This window comes from Vidua macroura, chromosome 3 (assembly GCF_024509145.1).
Source record: "Vidua macroura isolate BioBank_ID:100142 chromosome 3, ASM2450914v1, whole genome shotgun sequence".
NCBI classification, from domain to species: domain Eukaryota; kingdom Metazoa; phylum Chordata; class Aves; order Passeriformes; family Viduidae; genus Vidua; species Vidua macroura.
The window spans coordinates 31,593,571-31,619,761 of record NC_071573.1 but is presented as its reverse complement, the minus strand read 5'-3'; the positions used below and the strand labels follow the sequence as shown (position 1 = coordinate 31,619,761).

The following is a 26,191-nucleotide window of genomic DNA, read 5'->3' as shown; positions in this document are numbered from 1 at the left end:
ATAGGGGTTCTGCTGGCACTGATAGGATGCTTACCTCTACTTAAATTCATGTGTGTTTTAATGAATACTTTTGTTGTTCTTGTTGCCTTTTATTGCCTTGATCAAGTTAAAAGAGCTTGTGGATTGAAGTGGAAAGTGTTTAGTTTCAAATTTGGAGTGATGAGTGAATTAACTCAGCTGAAGGTAGCTGTGAGTGAGGAAGTAGGTGTTTGACGGGAAGGGAAGCCTTGGCTGGGAGATTATTAATCCAAACAGAAGTACTAGAGAAAATTTTGCCACTAGTTTAATGCCCTCATTTTTGGACATCATGGTCTTGCATATAAACCCATAACACACGTCCAGGGCTCAAGGAGTGACGTGGGGTTTTTTTCCTGCTCAAGGCTGGTTAGCAAATCAACCCAGACTTTGTTCTGGCATGGCCTAGAGCAGGACAGGCTCTGAATGGGGGAAGGAGCTGGAGACACATCAAAGAGGGATACCATAGCTGTTGTTCTTATTGCTTCCTGCACACATCTCTGAAAAGCCTGTTTTCCATTCCTTCAGAAAACCTTTAACCATTTAGTAAAACACACTTTTTTTTTTTTTTAAATAAGTTCTTCTATACCCTAATAAAAATACATCTTTTTGGCTGTAGCTTTGAACGCTTGCCTGGGGTGTGGGCTTTGCCTAGTAGGAGTATTCAAACTGTCCTTAAAGAAAATATTTTCTAAAGATTATAATTAGCTAGTTCACTTATGTTTATATCATATATATGTATAAATAAATCTGCTGTCCACTTTCAGCCTTTGAAAAGACTTCTAAAAGACAAGTCACACTTTGATTTGGATATCAGACTGTATAATTGGAACACTGCTTATTTTTGGCACTAACAAACTGAGAAGTGAAGGAGTGGAATTTCTTAGTTACTGAGTTGTTTATATAAACTTTTTTTCTGGGGAGAAAATGGAGATTTTTACCTCAAACTAAAATTCTTACATGTGATAGTTGACCAGCTTTAATAGCTATATTCAAAAATTAGGGCTTATCTTTTACTGTTGTACTCTGAAGTACAGTAACTGCAGGAGTGAAGTTTTCTGTGTGTTTTCGCCTTCTTGAATTAGGGCATGTGAGGTTCTGAGGAAGATTTCACAGATCTGGCTGCCACTAGTCCCTCCAAACCCCATTTCATCCATCCTTGTGCTATCAGCTCCCAAGTAAGCCTGTCCAGCCAAATGAAAATACACACTGTAGCTGACTGTATAACTTGCAGGACATGTGTTGTGCCAATCTTGAACAGCTGATGCTTGGGGTTTTTTAGGGCTCTAGGAATGTGATATTTTCAATATCAGCCAGTGTCAACACTGATAACATACAATGCAGCTGGCATTAAAAGAAGTGGGATAGGGTGTGGTGTGACACTCCAGAACAGACGAGGTAACTGAAAGAGTGAAGCAACAGAGGAGCAAAAGGCATTGAGAGAGGACAAACCATGTGTTTCCTTCCCCAGCTTGCCAGTTAGGCTTTCATAGGGTTGTGCAACTCAAATTGGTTTGGCTTTTGAATAGAAATACAAGGTAACCAGTTGATTAAAGCTAAAAAAAAATAAGGAGTTTGAAAAACTAACTCTGGTTGTGGTTTAAAAGGGTGATGTTGGGGATGCTAGATTTGGTTCAAGCAGTCCTCAGCAGTCTGATGTTGATGTTCTGATGTCTGATGTTGATGCTACCATAACTGTCTGTGTGACTGCATGAAGAACCAGGTCTGGCTGTCATCTAGCTGGTGGAAATGCTTAATGCAGGCTTTAGATTGCCAGTCCATCTCTCACCACTCAGTTGCCTGAACTGTCATAGAGGAAGGGTGATGCAAAGGTGAGAATAAGCTGAAAAACAGAAAGCACTGAAACTGGAATGGCTGCTGAATGAATTAGTATGAAGTTATATCCTCTGTCTGTCAGAATGTGCTGCAGAGTGCACCATCTGTGCTTTTTTAGAAAAAGAGAGATGTTAGGTTTTCTTTAAAACTCAGAATGAATAGACCATTCAGTCTCATCTCTCTCTTGGCTTATATTGGCTTCTGAAGATAAAGTGATCCTGTAGGAGGATCAGAGTTCTTTTCTAGGCAGTATCTGAATATTTCTCGTGGGGGTTGATGTTTCTGAGGTATCTTAAAGTGTTCAAAAACCTCTAAGAGAGGTTTTTATTAGCTAGTTCCTGTTTATTTAATATACCACCTGTCCTGCTACCCAGGCAGTTGTATTTTAGCAATAAAGTGGTAGTCTTGGCTTGCTGTAATAAACCTTCTAGGATAAAATATGCTTTTCCACCTGGCATGTACCTTTAACTTTCTAGTGTTCATTAGCAGGGTGGCTGCAGAGGGAAATTTCATGAGAAAACAGGAGGGATCACTTGGGAGCTGAACTTTCCTTTCTTGAAAGCCTTTGGTATCCTCAGGTTGCATTTCCTTAAGACAAAAATGTGTAAGAAGTACTGGAACCACCAGGTTCATTGCCAGCAGATGATTTTGTTCTGTCTCCTGTGTGCATGTCTATGGAACAAGCCCATCACTGGAGTAGGCTGCCCAAACTAAAGCTGGGTTGGCTCACTCATGTTTGCCCTGTGCAGGATTGATGGATAATGTGGTTTTCTGAAGGACAGTGCTCTGGAACAGAGTTTGAGGCTACAAGAACAGGTTTCCTCATAGCTAGGTGTGTTGGAATAGCCAGTGCAGATGAAGCTTGGTGTTTACTTTCTGGAGGTGTTGGCTAAGGAAGGACTAAGGTAGAAAGGTTGGAGAGTGGTGATCTGCATCCAGCTACTGCAGCATGATAATACCTTCTTCAAACAAAAACCTGTTAAATACTTTTAAAGATTAAATTGGTGGAAGCTTGAAATTTTCATTTCTACTGCATTTTCAGTACAAAACAGTTCTGGTTGGTATATGGACACATCGTGACCATTTCTTTTTATTTCTGTTATTTGTTATTAATTTTCAGGTCGGTGTGTTTCATTCTGAGGAAAAGGATGGGAATTTCATCACATATCTGATACTTAAAGTGTTGCTTGCAGTTTGCAGCTCAAGCTGTGAGCCTTGACTTACTGCAAGTGTCCTGTTGAGCATGGCAAACAGCAGTGCTGGTGTTTATAGCGCCTTTAACTGCTGCTGGATTGTGTCTGCTTGTGAGAGGCCATGAAAGGCTGCAGCCTGGTGCAGGCAGCAAATAGCCCAGCTGCCTGGGAGCTGCAGTCATGGCTTAATGGGCATTAAAGCTTTCCACCTGTCGCACAGGGGAGAGGAGAGGAGAGGAGGAGGACGTGTGTCTTAGGGAAGTTCTAAAGCAGAAAAGTTTTCCAGATGAGCCATGTTTGCAGATGTTTCTACTTAATGATCATTTGACTGCAATGATAAATTAATAATTAAATTTTTTGCATTTAAAAAACAATAGGTTTGATACCTGGAGGTGTCTCTTGGAGAGAGTTCAAGCAAGAATAGTGCATCCCAAGCAACATCAAGCCATTAGGTGTAAGGGCCTAATGCTTGCTGAAAGAATAACTAAGGAAGACACCACCTCTGTTGTACACTGCCTGCTTTCATCCTCTACAATTAAGTACCATTGCTTTTTGTAATTGTAGAGTACATAGATAGTGTACACTTTTATAATTTTCATGATTAAATATCACAGTGGACACAGTACTGTGGCATTCTGAGGAAATGAACATTTTTGTAGGGCTTTTAAGCAAGGCACTTGTTTGCTGTGTCTCAAGCAAATTGCCTGTCCTTGATGTGTCTGTGTATCACACATGGTCTTTTTATGGGTTTGGTTGACTTTGACAAATTCAGATAGGAAAAAAATTTGCATTTTGATATTTGAGATGGGGAAGATCTCATTACAACTCCATAACTAACTAGTTTGGTGGAATATCAGTTGGAAATCACTGCTTTGCTTTTGGACATTTTCAAAACTTGACATTTTAATTGATTTTAATTCTTGTTTCTTATAAATTCCATAATCTTGAGCATAGCTGTAGTCTAAATAATATCCTGTATTACTGCCTGACAGCAGCAATGCATTCATGGTCTCCTGTATTCCATTCTACATTTTGTTGTTCTTCACTTCTTTTTACACAGTTTTGTCCTGTAAATACATTTGTGATTAAAATGGTAAAGCTCTTTTTGTTTCTAGAATACAGATCTCACATAGACAATTACTTGGAAGCTGTATGGTTCAAAATTTCCCATCAGTAAAGACTGAAGATGATTTTGCATGACCTTTCATTTTGCATCTCTTGTGCTTAGCAGAATTCACAGTTTGGACATCTGTTACATGCCCCCATTCCTTTGGACACAATACTTATCTATGCAAAAAAGGTCTTTGATCCAAGTTGATGACCTGAAATCTGAGAAAATTTTGGTGTGACCTGTAGAAACATGCTTTATCTTCCTTCTCTCAATGTGGTGGTATGGTTCTGATGGTTTTTCTCCTGTTCTTTTGTTTTTTTTTCCTTTTTCTGTTTTCTCCCCCTTTTCCAGTGTTCTATTTAGGTGAGTGTTTTAATCTTTGAGCCTTTCCTGCTCCTCCAAGAGTATTTGTTCATTGTTTTAAGAAAAAATCAGACTTGGAGTGCTTTTCAAAGCTTTTGGCAAATTCCATCATATAGAAAGTTTGTTTTGCATTTCTGTGAGACCTTTCCATCCATGTGAAATGAACTCATTCTGCAAATGTGTGAGGTAGCATTGTACACGCGTGAGGTTGCAGTTTTTATTTGCTGCATTATGTTGTTAAGCTTGTTTGGCTTAAAAAGCAGAAGTGAGCAGTTCTTAAAGTGTTGTGTGATGGCTGGCCTTTTTTTGTGGTTTTTTTTGCATAGTAAAAATTCAAACCATTAATTTGTGATCTTTGTTCTTAGGTCCTACATTGCCTCGACAGAATTCACAGCTTCCCTCTCAAGTACAAAATGGTCCATCACAAGAAGAAATGGAAATCCAGAGAAGGTATGGTATTAAAAGTGGACAGCTGTTCAGCTCAAGGAAGTGATAACTCCTAATGAGGAGAAAATAAATGTCAAGGACTTTGAATTGCTCTCCTCCATGAGGGCAGCATTTGTATGTGCACAGTTTTCATTAGTGCTACTCTATAAAAACTTTGTTGCTGTATCCCTTGTTCGTGCTCTCCACCCATTCAAACAATGCAATTGGAATTGGCATGCCAGGAAAGAGTTGAAGATCAGAGGAGAAGCTTTGGGAGATTTCACTGTTGTCATTTTCAGCCAGGCTAATTAATTTTTCCAGTGACTGTTGTGTGTTCAGTTTTTGACACTGAAAAAAAGCAGCAAGTGAGGAAGGAAGTTTTAGAAGCAGAGAACTGAGTCATCATGAATGACAGGGTTTTTGTCCTGAATGTGGATGTACTGGATCAGAACATTCTATTGGAAATCTTGTTTGCCTTTACGATGTATTCTTTAGAAAAAACACCCTAATTTTCTGCTTTTAGTGTATAAATTGATTGAGCCTTTAACAGTTTAATTTTCAGCTGGATCAGTGCTGGTTATACCTGTACTGTCCTTTTTGACTGGTCTGTGTTCCCCTGGCCAGGTGGTGCTTCCTCCAAGCCAAGCTGTTCCATTCAATTTCTATCCCCGTGGGATATTTTTTCAGACCCAAGCATTTTGAACATACGGAGTTTTTCCCCATTCCATATAATAATCATTGTGTATTAATGAAATGCCCAATTTCTACAAACCCTGTGGTTGCCATATTCCTACTTCTGTTTCGTGGCAATATGGGGTGGTGCTGTGGGGTGAGTGTCTGGGTTATGGGTGTATGACATGGCAAAGGCTTGTAGGACAGTGCTGTCACACTGGGCTAAGTGAAAACAGTAAGACCTTGGGCTGTCCCAAGCACACTGCCTGTGCTGCAATCCTGGATTATTTTACCATCGAAATACTCCCAGGAGATTAGCTGTTCCCTTCCTGAAGGGATGCTGGGAGTGATTTTGGTCACATGCAGGACAGATACAGGGAACGGGAGCCTTGAATAAATGGGAGGTGGTCCAGACTGATGGTGTAAATGCACCTAATAGCTTTTTGTGGTAACTGGAAGAATGCTTAAACATGTTGGGTCTAATTAGCACGGAAGTTTTTTCTATTTTGCTATTCAGCATTTAGTATGTTTATGAAAAGGTGAGCAGAACCAGATTGCCAATTTAGGAATAATTCATTTGATAAACAAGCTATATATGATGAACAAAGGGTTGGCATCAAAATTGGCATCATACTTGTCTGTCTCTTTTCTTCTGTGTCTTCCTAAATCTGAGCAGGAATCACTTTATCTGACAGTTACCTTGTTTAAAAACAAATAGCAAGAAGCTCATTACAAATTTGTCTGTTTGAGGTGTTTATGTGCAAGTTTGCTGTCATGATAAAAGTCTTTTATGTCACTTCTTTTGACAGACTTTTTAAAAGCCTTTTTTCTTTTGAATTTTTTTTCTGTCCTACATTAGTGGCTTTTAGTATTTCTATTTGCTGTATGTTCCTTTATAAAGCTGCATTATCTGAAATTTATAATGCTGAAATACTTTTGAGAGAAGCATTATAGAGTGGCATCTCCTCAGAAAAAAGTGCTGCCCTATATTAAGACCTCTGAAAGTCTCTTGAAATTTTTGGTATGTGAAGGACATCCTATCAGATGACATTCTTATGGCTTGGCTTTTTTGATCAGTGTGCTCGACTTGTTTCCATTTAATGCAGTGTCCTCTTTGAAGTCTGGTTCTGGGTTTGTTTTGTTTTTCCCTGAAACAAGGATGGAGAACTGGAATGAGTGTTTACTCATGCTGCTAGACAGATTGTCTGTGGAAGGACTATTGCTGTTGTGTCATTAAGCTTAAGAAGAACATGTAATTTTGTTAAAACATTTCACAAATGCTTCTTCAGTCTCATTACTCCTGTAACTATGTGGCTATAATAAAGTTCAATTAACTCTAAGCTAGAACTTCTCTTCTGTAGTAACTATCTTGCAGCTTTCAGACTCTAAGAACAAGAGTTACTACCATAATGTAGAGAGTAGTAAATAGTTGAGAACAGGTTTAAGTATATATTACTTTTAACATATCTCCAAGTGACATTTCCAATCTCAATAAAGGGTAAAAGCAGTGTGGGCAGACTTGAATCCTGTGGGGAGCAGCAAGACTACAGGGAATGCAAGAAATGGGAATAAATGTTACTGCGTGGGAAGGAACATGGGGTTTGTGATGGATCAGGAGAAAGGCTTTGCCAAGTCTATGGCTTGTGGAATGTGTGTCTGTTGGGTGGGGGTTTTCTTTAAAGTGTGGCTTGATAATAGTTGTCTTTGAGTTCTGCACTCCTATCCCTCCTCTTAGGTGTGCCTAGATTTAGTAGTGTGTAACTGACTCCTGTGTTAAGTGCAGGAAAATGTTTTTTAAATTATTCTAAGCTGGAGAAAAATATCTGCTTGCATGAAAATTAAAGGGACCCTGTGGAGGTCTAGTCTAACCCTCTGCTCAGAGAAGGACTAATTTCAAAGTTAAATTATGTGGCTTGGAGCTTCAGGGTTTTCCTAGGCAGAAATAGAAACATTTCTTCAGAAGTATTTTGCCAAAGGACTGACCAGTGAAGATTGGCATAACAAAGAGAGCTCTTCAACGGATCTGATGTTTTCCTTTGCTTTCATAACCACTGTTCAGGAATCTTGGGAAAATTGGGAATTGAAGAGTGAAATTAGTTCATTGCCAGCAGAAGTACATTATTTTGGCTCAGAGATTTTTCTCTATTTTAGAAAGGTTTTAGATGCCCTTACATTTTGGGCAAAACTACTTTGTTTATTTTGCTGCAGAGCTTTGTACTTGAATATTTGTATTGCTTACTGGGCAGTGATACAGTTTCTAAGGCTGCTAGGGCCAGAGGTGCTATCTGAAATGCTGAGGTTTTTATGAGGCCAAGATTACACATGAGGTGTAATGAAGTAATTTTTTCTGGTGAATTGGTAACTTTGTTACTGTCTTTTAAGAAACCTTCACACATGGCGGATGCTTTCCTTCTCAGGGAGTACTTGAAGCTAGCTGTAGTTTGCCTTAATTTGCACTCACTTCAGTACAGTAATAGCAAGCTTTAAAACACTCCAGCTTCCATTTTTGATCCTCAAAACTGAAGGGATATTTTATTCAGGGGGTTGTTTTTCATTTTGTTAGAATGGTGGCCAGGCAGTGTTTATAAATTCCACTGATTGATAATGAGCCAGCTTCAGTTGACATGCATATTTGTTAATAACTGTAGAGTTACCTAATGCCAAAGACTATTTTAAAATACAAGATTAGTTCATGGCGTGCCTGTGTGTGCTACTCGTGCATGTAAATTTACCTTCTCTCCCAGCCGTGGTAAATACATTGTCAGGAATATGAGTCACTGAGTTGGTATCTAATATGACACTTGGGAATTTAATGAGTTAATGTTTATAAATAACTTCAAAATGGTCACTGCTTCATAAATAAAGAGACCAGGAGTTCCAGGAACAGAGGAACTGTACAGATAGTAAGGAATGATGAGGGTGTACAAGCCCCCTACTGTCCTTCAGGGACGGCATGGACCAAAACTTGACCGAATTCTTTCGTAAGTACTCGAAAACATTACAAGTTGGTAAAATGCAACAGCAGAATATTAGGAGGGATTGTAATTATTAAATACTTTATGTGTATGTAGGTTTAGTTTGGTTTGTGATGATTCTGTTAATGAAAACACAGGGTGTGTGCCTGTGCTAGAATTTAGTATTGATATGGTGTGATTTTTGTAACGTCTTGTGGAAGGATTCTTAGTTGTAGTGCAAGTTCAGAGACTTTCAAATGTTTCTTATTTACTGAAGTTTCTTATTTATTAAGAGACTCGAAGGCAAGATTTTTATTTTATAGATTAAAACAATTTTTTTCTGAATTTGGCTAATCTTATTTTTTAACTACGGTAAAATATTTTCCCCCTTGTAAATTAGTAATTATTACATACTCCTGAGCTGTTTTAAAGACATATGTAGAAATGCTAAGAGAAAAAATCCTGCAATTCAGTATCAATGTAGCTATTGTAGTTTAAAGGAATAAAAGTTTGCCCATGGCTGTGTGTCCCTAGTAACCTTGTTTCTACTGATTTCCCACAGCCTGTAACTTTTCCCTAGTTAGTGGCCAGATGTACAGCTTCCAGCTTTACTTTGCTTCTGAAATCGTGCCATTTATCCACCAGCTTCTTTCAAGGAAGTAGGATTTCTTTAAAAGGCTTATGGATTGATTAGATTATAACTGAGCACACAGCTCTAATCTGAGATATACATGAATATGATGGAGTTGATGGCTTTTTGCTTTAGGGTTTGAGAGGTCAGTAGAATCCACTCATATGATTGTATGGTTTGTAGCTGTGCATAGACATGGTTTAGATGGAATCAAAAGGGACTTTCCCCCCTTTTTTTTAAATTCTTTTTTAGCCTGTCTCATTTTCTTTCCATTTGTAGTAAAGTTTTCAGAGACTTACCTGGCTTTATGGGTAGGTGTAATGGGTGCTGTGTGGTTACAGCATAATTGTAGGTGCTGCTAATACTGATCTATTCAGAAGACTGAGAAGACCACTCTTCCATTAAGAAGTATTCTGATGACATCAGTAGAATTGCTTTGAAATCTTTCAGTTCTGTGAGCTTTTTTTCTGTTTAATGCAGAGCATGAAATTGGAGTTGAAAGTTTTTCTACATTTTTCCAGATTTTTGGTTATTGTGGTTCCCTTTTATGAAATTGTGTTCCAGTTGTACTCACTGGAATACACTACTGAGAGGGAGTTGCCAATGAAAGTAAGCTCTTCTACTGCTGAGATTTTTTTTTTTTTAATTCCATGAGTACAGGTGTCTTTCTGTGATCTAGCTTCTGCCAGGAAAGCTCATGTTCTGTTAGTTTGAGATAATATATTGAAAAGATGGAGATGAGGAAAATTAGGCTTAATGAGGTTTGATCCAAGAGTATCATTTGATCCCTTAGTCTGTTAGAATTCCTCAAGTTTCTAGTTGTCTCTTTATGTCTTTATCATAGTGGCTGGCTACTAATTTTTGCTTGACTGATAAAACCTACTTCTCATTACTTCCAGCTAATACATTTTTAGCTTATAACATAAAAGCTTCTTCTTAAACATTAAATCCCTTTTGATCAAGGAAGTTAAAGCCTGTTAGTTTGACTTTGGTAACAGATAAAACATTGGACAGTAAACTGGACTCAGACAGTATTTTCTTTGCAAAAGCAGAAAGGCTGTTCCTGGGCTTTGGTAAAGCGTTTGACAGATACCAAGAGGGAATTTTCAGTTAATGTGGAAGAGAGGAGGATTGCTGTGGAAGTGTGAGGAGCACAATAACAGGCATCAGTGCACCAATGGGACCTGTAGCAATCAAATGTATTTTGGTGTTTTGCTGAACAAAGCAAGTCCTTGTTGCTGATGTGAGTTGAGATACGTGAGAATGAAGGAGAACAGGAGGAGTTGGATGATATTGCAGATTTTGATGATCAGAATAGAATGAGAGTTCATAGTAGGTGTCCTGTTTTTAGAGGGGAAAACGACCAACCTGTAGACCACATTAGTGTACAGGGAAAATGAAACAGACGTTGGAAGTGTTACATGCAATGGTGACTGATCAAGAGAAAGCTGCCTGAACACTGGAAATAGCTGTAAGGACCTAGATTTGTGCAGTGTTTCAAAATCATGATACATGTAGTTAATTACATGCCTTCATAATTTCACCTTGTGTAAAGTGTTTGATATAAGCTATAATTTGAACCAGTCTCACCTCTCAGTGCTGCTGAAAGAACCAAAGGTCCAGAGCACAGTTCAGAGTGGCAGAAGTTGTTGATTCCAGAGCATATACATAAACTCACCTCACAAACCTCTGGCCTTTAATAGTCGGACTTGGCAGATCTTCTGAGTCCCTGTGTCTTGCTCATTGTACCCAGCTGACTAAGTCTTCTCTGGGTTTCTCTGACACCATGTGCATTATGCTCAGGTAGAAACTGTCCTGACTGTCAAGCACTTGGCAGAAAATAAAGCTGACTTGCTAAGAGTTTTAGAGCAGGAGTTTAGTTTAGATAATGCAAAGTGAAGTTTTTGCAGCTGAGCTTGCTTAGGAAGATGCAAAAAGGTTAAATATTGATCACTTCTGCTGAGCTGCTGTTATTGGTGCATCCTGTACTTTTTATTTATGAAGATTCTCAGTCTCTGCGGAGGCTGCCTGTGTTTGATGTCAATACAGATTGCAGATTTCCAAGACGTGGATGTATTTTTCTCTTTGTACATGAATTATGAAATTTGGGGGGTGGTGTGTGTTCATTCCATGGTACATAATGTGTAGGCACTGAGATACTGTAAATATTCAGTAGGTTTGCATGACCATAGAGGAGAGTGAGCTCTGTGGTAAATGCTGAATTTTGGAGTGGTGAATAAATATTTAATATTAAAGATGGAAGAGCAAGTTTAATGCTGGTACTTCATTTTGATTACTCAGATAAATTCTTGCAAATTTGAAGGGCCATAACAGACACACTTTCTTGAATTTGTGCAGAAGATGATCAGAGGATTAAACTATTAAAAGTCTAGGAGCTAAGTTCAAAATCACATGTCAAAGAACTTTTTTTTAATATTAATAGTTTGAACAGGGATAAAGTAGGTTGGCTGTGCCTGTATCCACTTCTGTGGATGTCCGGAGAGCACATGCAGTTCCTGGTGAGCACAAGGTAGAGGACATCATGCTTCAGATGGAGCTGAGGTCAGCCTGCATCTGGTGCTGCTGCCTGTGGCTCAGGCAGACATTGTGTAGCCTGTCTGCAGCCAGCTGCTCTGTTTGCTGCGGTGACTCAGTGGTGGGAGGAGGAGAACCATCATGTGAGATGTATTCTAGTAAGTAGTGACTGTTGGATTAGATAATGCTATCTGTGCCCACATGCTGGGGCTAACAGCATTTGAGAATAAAACTCAAAACATTGCTGTCTTGTTTGTTGCTCTGCAGTTGGCGGCAGGGTTAGAAGAGCTCAGGACATCCCCAAAAGCTTGGGTGCACTGAGGCTCCACGTTGAACAACTCAGTTGGTTTGGATTGATGAGCCCAGCTTTAATCGTAGCTGATGCGATACATTTACTTTTAGAACTTTAGCATAGTAGTTATTCCTAGTTTTCTTGTTTTTAAAACTTAAAAAAAAAAAAAAACCCTAGTCAAGCACAGAAAGAAAGATGCATACACTGTTGAGTACTTTCTTAGAACCACATTTGGTTTCTTATGCTGAATGTCTTAATGATAACTTTCTAAACAATAAGTGCAGAATATTACTGCAATATTTGAAGCCAGCAATAGTCTGGCAACCTTCATGCTGCCTTCTGGGTGTCATCCTTATGTCTCTCTTCTGACACACTTTGCCATTTTAGAAAAAGTAACAGCACAAGCAAGAAACTATTTTTCAAAAAAAGCACAAAAACCACCATGTGCAACACAGAAAATCTCCCCTCAATTGTATGTTTTTAACTCCATGTTGTTTTTTAATAACTCAAGTGATGGTTTTTGATGTCTTCTTTGAATACACATATTGAATTTATTCTTTCTCCCTCATTTGCCTTGTTTTTGTATCTTTAGGCAGACAAAACAGGGATAGCATTCATATTGATCTTTGAGTGATTTGATGCCCTGCTTTGGCACACGGTTTTTCTGCCAAGAAAGAATGAAATATGAAATTGCTGTGTTCATAAATGACAACTAACAGCTGTCAAATATTGTGAATTATCTGCCTGCAGCTGACCTCTTCATTCAATGCAGCAATTACTTCAGTCAGGTCTGTTCCTCAAGATATTTTGTTTTCTGCAGGCTTTGTCTTGGATCTTTGTTTTCTACAGTGAGTTTTAAAATTAAATACTTCAAACAAGTTTCTGTTCATCTTGGAATGTCAGCTCAGTGCCTCCTGAATTTGGATGTGATACAAAGATGCCTTTGTACTGTTCATGGAAATACCTCTGTTTTTAATGTATCTGGCTTTGTGACAAGAAGCCTTCCAGGTTCGTGGCTGAACTCTGTTATTCAGGTTGATATATGGGCTCCTCAGTGCAGTTTCCTATCATCTTTTTAGGAAAAAATGTAATGGCTTGATCTTACAGCCAAGAGCAAAGCAAGCTAGTGTTAGAATCCTGAAGATTTATGTGAATGTACAGCACAGCTTCCACTTGAGGAAACAAGGTGACCTGCCAGAGCAGGCAGGTCTTTGCTTTTGCAAACTGTTTCACCTCTGGATTTGTTACTCATAGGTTTTTTTTCTCTTGGTGGCCTTGTGACAGAAGCTCTGGGTTTTGACACAATTGGAGTTTCTTCATGTTTCAAAGCATCCTTGCTCTGGTGGAAGGAGTCTTTCCACAAATACAGTAACTCTGCTGCAGGTGACAAAGATATGGAGGCTTAGATGTGAAAAGTGTCCCAGGAAAGGACAGATTCTCTCTGGCTATTAAGTCTGCTCTGAAATAGAATATTGCTTTACCAGTAAACACTGAAGTTTCTTAATCTAGGTGAGATCTTTGTCTTTTCTTCAACCTGTATGGTAATGGCCATATTTTAAGCAATGAGGGCTCCATTCTTTTGATTTACTATGTTGAGGTCTTCAGCAGAAGGCCCAGAGGATCTCGCACTCATTCACCTTCAGGAACAGAAGTTAAAAAACCCACCTGTTCCCTTCCCCCTCCCCAATACAGATCAAAAAATAATGGATAGTATTAATCTGAGACAGCTTCCTAGTTACCCATCACACACACTGGGTTTTGAATGAAATGGTGCTACTTGCTAAATGGAAAGTGATCTCAGTGTGCATGTGGTCTTGGCTCATTTCATACAATAACAGGAGCTGAGACAGCAGGACTGCTTAATTGTTATTCCTTTTTATGATCAAGAGCAAGCCAGGAAGGCTTTGTGTGTACCTGGGTAAATAAATTAACTGCAATTCTGTTCTGCAGTTGTTGTGTAGAAGACATTCTAAACACTGTCACCATCACAGAATGTGGGGAGATTTTTTTCAGCAGGGATGCAACAGTGTGTGCTTAATTCTGCTCATTGCATTTTTTTTTTCTCCATGTGTTATTTCAAGAATGTAGTCATGCTCCTGCTGCTTGGTTGCCCAAAGAACTGCAGGATCAATGCTCATATTAAGTCACAAGTTAGTACTGTAAATATGATTCTTTCTTTATCCTCACACAGTATCTCCCAATATCTCCTTAACTGAACAAAAGTATAAGGGCAAGAGGGGACATAATTTTAAAAACTGGTGCAATGTTAAAGTAAACTAATTTAAAAACAACACCACCAAAAAAATAACCAAGAGCCTCCCCCAAAACACCCCAAAGTGAAATTGCCCAAAATGCTTTTGACATGAAGCTAATTAAAATCTACAAAGAAAGTGTCATGAATAATCACTGTGATAAAGCTAGCAGCTATTCTGAGATTCTGAAGTTGACTCTGAATCTAAACATGAGTAACAGTACCTGTGTGTGACTGACATGTACAGTTTTACAGCAGGCTCAGCTATTTCATGTAAACTAGCTCTTAGATTTAATAAGTCACACTTCTGAAATAGAATTATCATGTTGTCTTTGCATAACAAGCATTTCATTACAAGACAGCTTTCTGGGGCATTTTGAGTATCTCTTTAGCGTCTTCAAAAGTTGTCCTGGTGGCCAAATGTGCTTTCTAAGACGGAAGGATTTTCAGGTATTGCTTTCACAGGGTTCTTGGACTACCAGTCTTGACATTCAGATGTACTTTAACTGATGTGTGATGACTCTCCTTAATCTACTAATGCTTTTGTCTAATAGAATTTTGCTCTCTGACAAAATTTAAAAATAAAATTATACTATCGAATGGTAGCTAAACAAAACCAGAGGGATTTAATGCAAATTTTTTTTTTTTAATAATCAAATGGACTTTTAGTCTTTTTTAGCTACAACTGTAACACTTGCTAAGATCTAGTGTGTAGTTTATGGAATTATTCCTTGCTTATTAAGTTGTGTTAAAGCAACTTGATTACATTACTGGCATACTGATCTTCTGACCTGTGCACCTTTTGGTTTGCTTTTCAAAAGTTTTATTAAAATTGTTAAAATGACAGTAGAAAATTAGTGAGTTGTGTGGGTATGGGTTTTTTTGGTTGGGGATTTTTTTTTGTTTGCTTGTTGTTTTGGCTTTTTTTTTTCTTTGTTGACAAAGGGATATATAATCCAGTGACATATAATGAGAAATTATTCTCAGCAATGGTGTATATATCTCATATGCATAAGATATGCTTGCAAGGTATTTTGCTGCCCTCTCTTGGTAGAGTATTTGCATTGAAAGCAAAGTGCTTAAATGTTCCTGGCAAAAAGAAAATCTGAGTTCATTCCTTTTATTTTCTGAAGAAATGGAAAATGGGGATTCTTTTACAAAAAACAAAAACCAAGTTAAATACTACCTTACTCAATATTTACTAAATAATGAGTATTTTGTTATTCAGGTCCTGTGTGGATAAAAGTGTTTATTTCACTGTCTTTCATCTGCATCTTATTTAGCCAATATAATTTGATAGTGTTCATTGCTGATTGAAATAATTTTTGCTTCAGACTAAGTTTAAACACTTAGATGCATTTTGTTATGACACAAACCCTTCTGGGCCAGGCTGAACACCTGGAATGCTTCCCTCTGCTGCTCTCCCATCCTCTGGGCATCCCTTGGTTCAACAGCTTCTGCATGATGGAATTTCTGTTATCTAAATTATTTCCCATGGTTGTTGGTTTGGGTTTTTTTTCCCATGGGCTTTTTCCTGCTCTTTTTTTGAATCATTCTGGCAAGGAGTTCCATTGCTCATCTGCCTGATGTGCCGGGGTGCTCTTTTCTTTTGAGCTTTGCTCTCATTATTTGTATCAACTGTTTCCTCCCAGCTGTTGTGAAGGGGTGTCCACATCACTCAGGATTTCATACAGCTCCAGTTGTCTTTCTCAGAATTGCAGCTTTCTAAATTATTATTAAATGGAAGGTGTTGGGTACATTTGATAACAGTTTTCTGCTGCTCTTTGAGTCTTTTCAGTTCTGCTCTTCTCTCTGTTTTGAGGTGGGAGCAGGGATGCAGGGATTGTGAGGCAGGATGGTGCTATTTCTGTACTGCTCCATAATCCTTTCTTCATGTGTAGCATCTGGTTGAGGTTTTTGAACAGGATACATCAATGAATGGATGTTGTTGTAGAACTGCCTGTTGTAACCCTAATATCTCACTCCTGGGTGCATAGGCAATCCAAAGTCCAGCACTTTGTAAATTAATTTAGCAAGTATTTCCCTCTCTCTGCCCTGCTTCACTTCAGTTGAGTTTTATTTGCCAATTTTATTCCCAGGTTAGTTGGAATTAGAAGATACATCAGTAATTCTTCATAATCAGCCATCATCCTTGCTACCCTAAATAACTAAATATTATTAAGGAGCTTTTATGATGAGCCCCTCACTGTTTCCTTTCCAGGTTGCTCATGGAAATATGAAATGGCAGAGCTCTTGGTATGGCTTGTTGCAAAACAGCCTTGGCAATGCTGCCCTTGTGTGAGGAGTGACCTATATTGAGTTTCTATTTCTGTAAAGAAATTAAGAACTTCAGCAAAAGAAATTTTCTGGCAGTTGCTTGATGTGTTGTTAAACCCAGGAAATTGATACCTTCCAGTATTATAAACTAAATATAATGTGAAATGTTTATGATCTCAAATGCCATATCTACATTTCAGTTTAGGATGAACAGAGTGTACATTTCTAGGTAGAATATGCTCATTTCTGGCAAACAAATGCAAAAGAATGACGAAAATAAACAAAGCTGCTTTGGAGTCTGTCAGTGTTGTCTTCTGCTCTGAACAGTCTTTTAGATAGAAACATGTGCATCCACCTCTCCTTTATGAAAAAAAAAAAAAAGAATTTTAACATGACCAAGTGGAAGTTAGCCTTGACGAAAACCCTGTTTTCCTCTAATAATAGGTTTTGTGTGAGGGGAAAAAAGAGCACATAGTAAAATTAGTTTTGTACAGAAAAGCAAAAATATAATGTTAAAAATATTTTTAATACCTCTTGGAGCTTAAATTTCTGTGGTTTGTATTATATTCTCTTAACATTTATAGAACTCCTGTACTGGTTCCAAATATGTATGGGTCAATCACCTGACATTTTAGTGGACTTCAGAGGCTAAAAATCAGTCATTTAACAAGCTGGGTTGCAGCTCTGGTTTCATAGTGATTGCTCTTACAGCTTTGTTTTATGGCTGAGGGAAGAAGTGGTAAAAGAGCAGAACTGGATTTTGCTTCTGATGAGTAGTGAATTAAGTAGTGAAAAAAGTCCTTTTGTTGTGCATAACTGGAACTTATTTGGTTATAGAAATTATGAAATTTCAATTTTTTTTATTTGTTTGTAAAGGAAAAACATTGGTCTGAAAACCAGATGGACTTCAATAACAGTAGTTCATGGGCTGGAGTTTGCAGTTATGCTGTTTTTTTCTGGGCATGAAAAGGACTGAAACAGCTGAAGTTCCCTTCCTTTTCAGAATTCAGTCCTTATGACTCTGCATATACAGCATAATATTGCCAATGACTGTCCAAATTAAATTGCCCAGTGGCATAGTGTAGAAAACACACATCTGGTAGCTTGAGGTGTCAGAATTCAGGTTTCCTCTCTGCTTTATAGTTAAGCGCTGGCTGTGCTTTGTGTTTGTTGAGAAGCTGTCATCAGTTTGCATCTGAAGCATGGGAGAAAAAATGGCTCTGTGCTTTGTAGACAAGATTTTTTTTCTAACTGTTATGATTTTTGTTTGTTTGTTTGTTTGGAAACAAGAATTCAAATAGAGAAAAACAACTAGCAACATTTTCAGTGTTATGTACTGACAGGAACATACTGGCCACAGCTGGGAGGAGGAACCACCTAATTTTTGTTTCATCCCTGAGTTATCCCCAAGAGATGAAAAAGCTTTGAAAACCAAGAAGCTGTATTTTAACAAACTAGGAAGATACATATTTTAAAAACCCCTAAAAGACCCTAGAGAAAATATAGAACAAGTTGAGATGAAAGGATCAGAAAGGTGGTATTCCCACTGCATTTTTTTTTTTCAGAAAGTTCTTTTGGCCAACCCAGTAGCTTTGGCAAGAAATTCTGCAAGGTTTCTTCTTACCCCTAGGATATTTCCACTGCCTGGCTTTTACTTGTTTTCCTCCTCTTCATGTCTTCCCCCTCTCTGCTTTGCTTTGCAAAGCCTCCCATGAGCTGGAAACGCTGCCAGTTCCCTGCAGTGTTTCCTTGGCTGCTGCACCCTGGATTTTTTTGACCATGTCCATTTTTCCTGTGCCTTCAGGGTGTTCTTGTGTTGTTGCCAGTTCAGCTGTGTGTGTGTGTTAAGATGCAAGTGTGGATGGACATGTGGGCATTTTGATGCTTCTGTAAAATATGGATAAATTCTACCTGACTAGTTGATCCAAAACCCATAATTTATTTGGTGGTGTTTCTTTTTTAATGAGTATTTGTGTACTGCTATTTCACTGTACTTCTATTCACTGCTTTGAGTATAAAATACCATGCAAAGAACAAATGTAACTCCATATCCCAAACTGGGAAGATTGTATCAGTTAGTAAATTAGCAGCATCAGCTTTCTATTCTTACTTCTTGAAGTCTGTCTCTCAGAATGTTCAATTAGTTAAGAGGAAATCGGATATGTGATTCTTTTTACTGTAAATATAATAAAACTATTATCCAGCTCAGAAAAGTGGCACGTAAGGATTAAGACTTCCACATAGGTACAAATGCTGTGCTTTTGTTCTCGCTCCTGCCAGGATTGTTGAATAGTTTATCTCCTTGTCCTTTTAACAGTTGCTTGATGTTTTTGGTTTTCACTTTGCAGCTTAGTCTTTTTCCTTTTCTCACCATTGTAGACAGTTGCAAGAGCAACAGAGGCAGAAGGAGCTGGAACGGGAGAGGCTGGATCGTGAACGAATGGAACGGGAGAGGCTGGAGAGAGAGAGGCTAGAAAGGGAAAGACTGGAAAGAGAGCGCCTAGAGCAGGAGCAGCTGGAGAGAGAACGGCAAGAAAGGGAACGGCAAGAGCGCCTGGAAAGGGAGAGACAAGAGAAGGAGAGGCAGGACCGGGAGAGACTGGAACGACTTGAACGGGAGAGGCAAGAAAGAGAACGGCAAGAACAGTTGGAAAGGGAACAGTTGGAATGGGAAAGAGAGAGAAGAATTTCAAATGCTGGTAAGAATTTCAAAACCCGAGCGTGTTCTACCACCAGACTAGTCTTTATGTGTTTGGGTGATGGAGTGTGAGAGAACCAGCAAATGGCAGTGAGTACAGCTGTGTAGCAACAGTCAGTATTTCAGGCTTTGTTTTGCTGGAATTCCTTCCCTTTTTTATGGCAAGAAGTCCAAGATATTTGACTTTCCTGTCATAATTTTCCATTAATTCTGAAATAATTTTTTTTTGCATTATTTGCTCACTCCGTTGCCCATACTCTCTGGTTGTGTGGAAGAACTTGAATCATTTTGGGCACCTCCAACACTGCTTAAAGTGTGATGAGTTAAACTTTCTAAATACCTTATCATGGTTTGCTCTATTCAACAAATGTACTGTCATTACATAAGTTGGGAAAAAAACCCTAAAAGGTAAAAGGTTGAGTGTGTTAACATAGAAGGTATGTTCCTATATAAGGCAAAGTAATAGTGTGAGAAATGCTTTTCAGTCTGAAGTCTTGCTTAATCTATCATTGTAGTAACCTTTCAGTGAAATGTGTTGTATGTATTTGTAGATAAGATAATGCACTGCCTGTGGAAATGTATCCAGTGATAACTGAAAGCTTTCTCATTTTGGTAATATAATGGAACATCAGTCAAGTGCTTGGTTGTTCTTCAGTCTCAAACTCAATTTACTTAAGTCAGCTTATGGTGAAAGTCAAGGAATACTATGTCAGTCATTTTAGAGCAGAGGAATTTATTGGTAGTTTTATTCCCAGTACTTTCAATATTCACTATGGAGCTTTTTCTGGGGAATAGAGAGATGACACTTGCTGCCTATGGTAAGGGTTTTATTAGTGGAGTTGAAACAAATGTTAAGATCACTACATTTGCTTGCAGTTTGCAACCAAACAAGAAGATAAAAGCTGGTAAAAGACTGATTGCTCAACCCTATATCTAACCCATCTCACAGATGGGATTTGAGAAAACTTTCTCTAGAATGTACTTGTAAATTCAAATGTTGGCACAAAAAGAGTTGGTAAAATTTAAGAGCAGCTGTTGATAATATGTAAAACTTTCCTAACAGTATTTTCACTTGTGCCTAATCCTCTGGTACTAACTGTAGTCTACATTTTTACATTTTGTTTGAATGCTGGTTTTGTTGCTTCATTAGCTCCCTTTTTCTCTTTCTCCTTTTTTTATCCTGCCTTTGCTGCTGCTTTCCATCTTCTGTCCAGCTCCATCTTTCGACAACTCCCCGTATAGCACTCCACTTCCTGAATACTCCAGTTGCCAGCCTCCTTCAGCACCGCCTCCATCATATGCAAAAGCAGTCTCAGCGCCAATGGCAGAGGCCACACCGGAGTACGCTGTAGTGACTTCTGCACCACCGACTTCCACTCCCCCTACACCGCCTCTAAGGCACTCTGCATCACGTTTTGCTACATCCTTAGGCTCAGCTTTCCACCCCGTTCTCCCCCATTACGCTACGGTTCCTCGTCCGCTGAACAAAAGTTCTCGGCCCCCCTCTCCCGTCAGTGCCGCGGCGACTTTGCCTCCCAGCACCAAGCCCGCGGCCTGGGCCGCGCCCAGTTTCGCCCCCCTGCCCCCGTCTCCTCCAGTAATGATAAGCAGCCCACCAGGCAAAGCCGCTGGCCCGAGACCCGTCCTCCCGGTGTCGGCTTCCAACCCGGTGACCCAAATGTCCACGTCTCCCACGGCTCCTAACGGGCTTCCTGAAAACCTGGCTTATCCGGTTCCTTCACCTTCTACCTCAGGTCCAACGCCGCCTCCGCCACCTCCTCCCCCCCCACTGCCTTCCTTTCCGCCTCTGTCACTCTCTGGAGCTCAAGCTTCTCCTTCTCCCAACTCCCCGAATGCCTCGACTCCCTCATCCAAGCCTAGTGTTCTCCCTTCTCCCTCTGCAGCTACCCCTGCCTCTGTTGAGAACTCTCTAAACTCTGTGCTGGGAGACTCCTCTGCTTCTGAGCCAGTCTTGCAGGCAGCCTCTCAGCCGGTTGAAGCTCCGACCCAGCAGGGTAAGGCTTTCTGTTATTGCTACTAATGCGCTAAGCAGGGCGGAGCCCGCGGGTGTCAGAGCCCCTGACTGCCCCCAGGCATTAACACAGTGCTTCCGAACCTGCAGTGATCCTAATGCCACAGCCAAACACAGCTGGGGTAAGGGAAATGGAAGAGCCCTGTGCCTAGGAGCCCATGTTCTGTGGCCTGTCATGAGGAAAATTCTAATTTCTTAAGAACTCACCTGTTGAGAACAAAGTTGGTCGAATTCTTGCTTGGTAAACCCTTCATTGTTGGTTTATTTGGGAAGTGATGTTACCAGGCAGGATCATTAGTTTCCTAATGGCAGCCAGCATAGAAGAGCATATGTGTGGCTTTGGACATGTAAATGACCTTCAGTGAGGAATAATTCAAATTTAGAAAGTAATATGTGACACCTGCAGCATTTCTTTCTGGACAGCGGTTGTATTTTGATACATTGCTGTGGGCACATACATCTATATGTGTGTATTTAGATAGAGAGAGACAGGTCTTTCTGCAGTATTTTGCCAGTGTAGCTAAGAAGACTTTGGACAAAAAGTTTGATTAAACAGGTGATAGCCTTAATGAACACACCACCAATATGATAGAAATGCATTTTACATGGTAATACATGTCTTTGTTAACCTGAATCCTGCTTTTATATTGATTTAACAGATTTGGGTTGCTTTAATAGATGTAGGTCTTTGTACAGAACTCTGCAGTACTCTAAAGGTGTGGGCAGAGGGGCTTCTGGGGGTTAAGCAGCCCTGTTTATATCCTCCTGACTGAAATGAAGGTCTGAGCTGCTTTGGGATGGAGTGGAAAAAGAATGAATGGCCTCACTTCTAGTAAGGAATAAAAGTGTGCACTTGGACAGTGAGTGATGCCAAGAGGGTTTAACAGGTGTTTGAATTTCTGCAGTGGTTAGCAGAGTAGGAAACCAGGAAGACTCGTATGTGAAATTCCTGCCTTTAGAGATTAAGGTAGTTGTGCAGTATTTTTCCTGCCTTATGGCGGTTTTGGTGAGACAGAGGTAGGATCTGTAGAGGTGCAGAGAATATTCTTTCTTCAAAGTACACATTCTATTTGGATAACAATGTGAATTTAAAGAAGTAAAAGAATGATAGATAAAAAATAGAAGAGCTTCTTCCCATCAGCTTGAAATACATCATTCTTCTAACCCACTAATTAGTGTTTGTATTAAATAATAAAAGTTGATTGCTGGAGTTATTTTAAAGGAAAGATCTACATACAGCTTAGAAATTAGCATTGGCACTCAAACAGTTCAAGGTTTCACATGTTTGGGTGATGTGTTAGTGCTTGTTAATGCAGTGAGATATTGTTTAGCACCATGTGAGCACACCCCATTGTTCCTCCTGCTACGATGCTCGTGCCTGACTTGACTCTCTGCCTGTTTCCTGGTGTAAAGTTGTTCTTGGTTGCAGCACAGAACCTGACTGGAGGGGTTTCATGTAAATGTCTCTGGAGCTGTCTGATCTCTCACAGCATACTGTGTAATATTTTTAGTACATTGGAAAAGAATGCTTCTCTCCTGATGAAATTCAGTGTTTTCTTGCCCAGTATCTTACCGTTTTAATGTCTCATACACTGAGCAAAAGAGCCACCATTTCAATGGAAGTAAGACCTTTGTTTTCTAAATCCTTAATGTCGTCTGTTTGTTTTCTCTCTGACCCTAGGTGTTGTCCAAGGACCACCTGCACCACCTCCTCCACCTCCCCTGCCCCCTGGCCCAGCTCAGTCTTCAGTAGCAGCCCCACCTCCTCCTGGCCCTCCACCACCTCCTCCACTCCCACCTTCGGGGCCGCCACCACCGCCACCACCGCCTCCTCCGCTGCCCAGCCAAGTCCCTCCCGTTCCCCTGCCACCTCCTGCTCCCCCCCTCCCAGCCTCTGGATTTTCAGCAGGATTCGTGTCCGAAGATAATCGCCCTCTAACTGGACTAGCAGCTGCACTTGCTGGAGCCAAACTTAGGAAAGTCTCACGGGTAAATACAACCCTGGTTTCTTTTTCCAATTCCTGTCCCCGCTTCTAACCTCTGTTCAAGGTTAACAGCAGTATCGAGGCATTTGGGGTAGGCTTAATTCATTAAGAAAAAAGCATTACGGGATGTGCCGCCAGCCCATGCCGTTCTTTACGCAGTTGTGTCTTTCTTGCATGTGAACTTTGCTGGTTTCATGAAGTCAGCTCTCATTCTGTTGGCACATCTGCTGTCTTTTTGTGTGCTCTGAAGGGTGAAGACTCCTCCAGTTCGAGTGGAGGAGGAGGAGGCTCTGCTTCATCCAAAACAGACGGTGGCCGTGGAAATGGACCCCTTCCTTTGGGAGGCAGTGGGTTGATGGAAGAAATGAGCGCCCTGCTGGCCAGGAGGTGAGGAGCTGTTCCTGCTCTGCTCCAGCTGCTTAGTCATCACACAGGTGGGATTTGGGGTGCCTGCTTGCAGCTGGCTCAGGATCAGATAGACAGCAGCTCATGGTTGCTTTGGGAAGCTGATCATGTTTCATGAATAGCCGTTTTTATTTGAGTGTAATCCAGTACTTCTGTGTAAGCCTTTGTGCAGCCGTAGGGGAGAGCATACAGTCTTCAAATTGCACAGTTGCTTTGGCAGGAGGGCTTTGCCTTTGAAGGTGTTTTGAAAGCACTTCTTAAAACACTAATTTTCATGAGGCTGTATAAGTCTTTAATTGCAGTAATCAACATTCTTCCATCTTAAAGCCATGATGAGCTTGGTAACTTTTGTCTCTGCTTACAGGAGAAGAATTGCTGAAAAGGGATCAACAGAACCAGAGCAGAAAGAAGATAAAGCTGTGAGTTGAGAAATTTTATCTAATTCACATTACTCAATACAAGGATTATCAGAAAGATTCCAGTGGTGTACAAGAGATTATTTATACTTTACTATATAAATATACACATGTACAACCACTACTCTGTGAAGTGCTTGCCCATTTTCTATATACACTTGAGCAGAACAATTTAAGATATATATATAAAAACTGAATTATTTAAACAGATGAGATTGCCTCTTGTGAATCTAACAGATTATAAAGAGGTTTTTTTTCTCCCTCTCTCCTCTTCCCCTATTCCTTCTCTTCTCCCTTTTAATCAGGAAGAATCAGAGTCTTCATCTTCCAAGGTTTCTTCAACAAGCACACCTGGTAAGTAGCTCAGGTTAGTGAACTCTGGGACTCTGTAATGCTAAAATCTAGTGAGAAATCTTGGTCAGCTCTGCTGAATTTTGGGGCCTGCCTCTCCTCCCATGATTGCAGCCTGGGGTTTTGCTGTAGAATGGGTCCTGGTTTGGAAGATGATGGATAAATAGAACATAAGTGAATAAAGAATATAAATGCAGAGTGTTGAAATTCTTTATCTGTGATCCCTCTGCTGAAGAGGCATTGTTTGGAGCTGCATAGCCAACACCTCTGCTGCAGTGAGTAAGGGAGACTTACACATTCTGCAGTCGGCCAAGAGGTATTGCCAGCATGCATATGTATTCATACTGTAAATTATTGTCTCTCAAGAGACACTCAAGAGTTTCTTTTCCTGACCTTGAGTAGTAACATGTTGCACCCTCAGTTTCCCTGGCCACCTCTCAGTACATACCTGCAGAAGAGGGAGGCCGTGCCATATAACACTGCAGTCTGTCATCCCAAAAGACAGTGGAAGCAGAAAGGAAGTAACTGGATCGTGAATACACCAGTATTCAGTCTGCTCCAGCTTCCTCTGCTGATTGCTTGCCCATGTGTACACTTCTCTAAATGATTCAACCACTTGATGATGTGCAGGCCTTAATATTGAAAACCACTGCTGTATTGTGAACAAAACCCAGGTGACACCTGGCTGGGGAATAAAAAGGAGTGCTAGGAGTTGTGTGTCCAGATGGAAACAACTGGCAAACTTAGTACTGAGATACAGGCACTCATCTAGAGAAGTCAGACTGTAAGGAAACAAATGGCATCACACAAATCAAGGTTTTCACACACACACACCCTTTTTTCCCTCTTCTTTTAAGAGAGTCTGCTTCATTCTGTTAGACAGAAAGGACATTAGCCTTGGGAAAATGACTGCTTTTGGAACACTTCTGATAATATAGGCCCAAAAAGAAGGAAATTAAAACCAGTGGAAGTGGTTCCTTTAATTGATGGTGATAAGAAGCCTCACCTAATCTGTTAAAAATGTCAAATGCATTCAGAAATTGACCATTCCCTTCTGGCTGAGAAATTTTCTTTGTTTCTTGCTGTGAGATGCTCTGGTACTGCTGAGCCTCATCACTGGAACAGGTCTTTAAAGTGTTTTAAGAGGAATGTTTGGCATCCTTGAGCAAACTGCAGCCGTAGCAGAAGTTTCTCAATTTTGCAGCTATAGCTAAAATAACTCCTATGGCAGGACAAGTCCTGAAGACTGGTGTATAAAATTAAGTTTAAGGCTTATTACTAGCATAAGTAGCCTGTACTTGGCTGTGTTACAGACTATGCTGGCAGACTTCTGCAATTTAGATATTCTCAGTATCTAGCTGCATCCCAGGGAATTTTGTGGTCAATAAGAGATTCTGAAAGGGCCTTTCTGCCTCTCTGCTTACGTAGTTTAGCAGAGCTAAGCAATATGAAAGAAAGGGAGCAGAGCAGACAAACTCCAAATCTGAAGACTGATAAGATCACTGGCACACTGAAGTCCTGAGTAAGTAATCATAGCAAGTAATAACAATCCACACTATAGAAAGGCAGTTTTAACTTGTGCAGATTGTAAGGAATGAACCACCTTCTTTCTCATTGCTGCAAGATATTCTGGTTGTGTCAGGTTGTATCTGCTGGCACGTCACTGAAACTGACACTGAATTAATTTTCTATCATTAAGGGTTTAGGAAAACTCCTTTAGCTTAGAAATCTATTCCTCAAGTATTTGC

General features: G+C 39.9%; 1 protein-coding gene across 7 annotated transcripts in view; it reads left to right on the top strand.

Annotated features, from left to right (window-relative positions):
• ENAH (ENAH actin regulator) overlaps positions 1-26,191 on the top strand; it is a 123,829-nt gene that overhangs the window by 85,824 nt on the left and 11,814 nt on the right. For 6 of the 7 annotated variants that reach the window (XM_053973474.1, XM_053973473.1, XM_053973471.1 and 3 more), the window contains 7 exons: positions 4,884-4,968; positions 18,936-19,255; positions 21,159-21,269; positions 22,968-23,275; positions 23,522-23,658; positions 24,041-24,095; positions 24,398-24,446. In XM_053973474.1, the coding sequence (XP_053829449.1) occupies positions 4,884-4,968; positions 18,936-19,255; positions 21,159-21,269; positions 22,968-23,275; positions 23,522-23,658; positions 24,041-24,095; positions 24,398-24,446 (1,065 nt within the window). The remainder of the gene's footprint in view (positions 1-4,883; positions 4,969-18,935; positions 19,256-21,158; positions 21,270-22,967; positions 23,276-23,521; positions 23,659-24,040; positions 24,096-24,397; positions 24,447-26,191) is intronic. The other variant, XM_053973475.1, reaches the window with a different exon arrangement.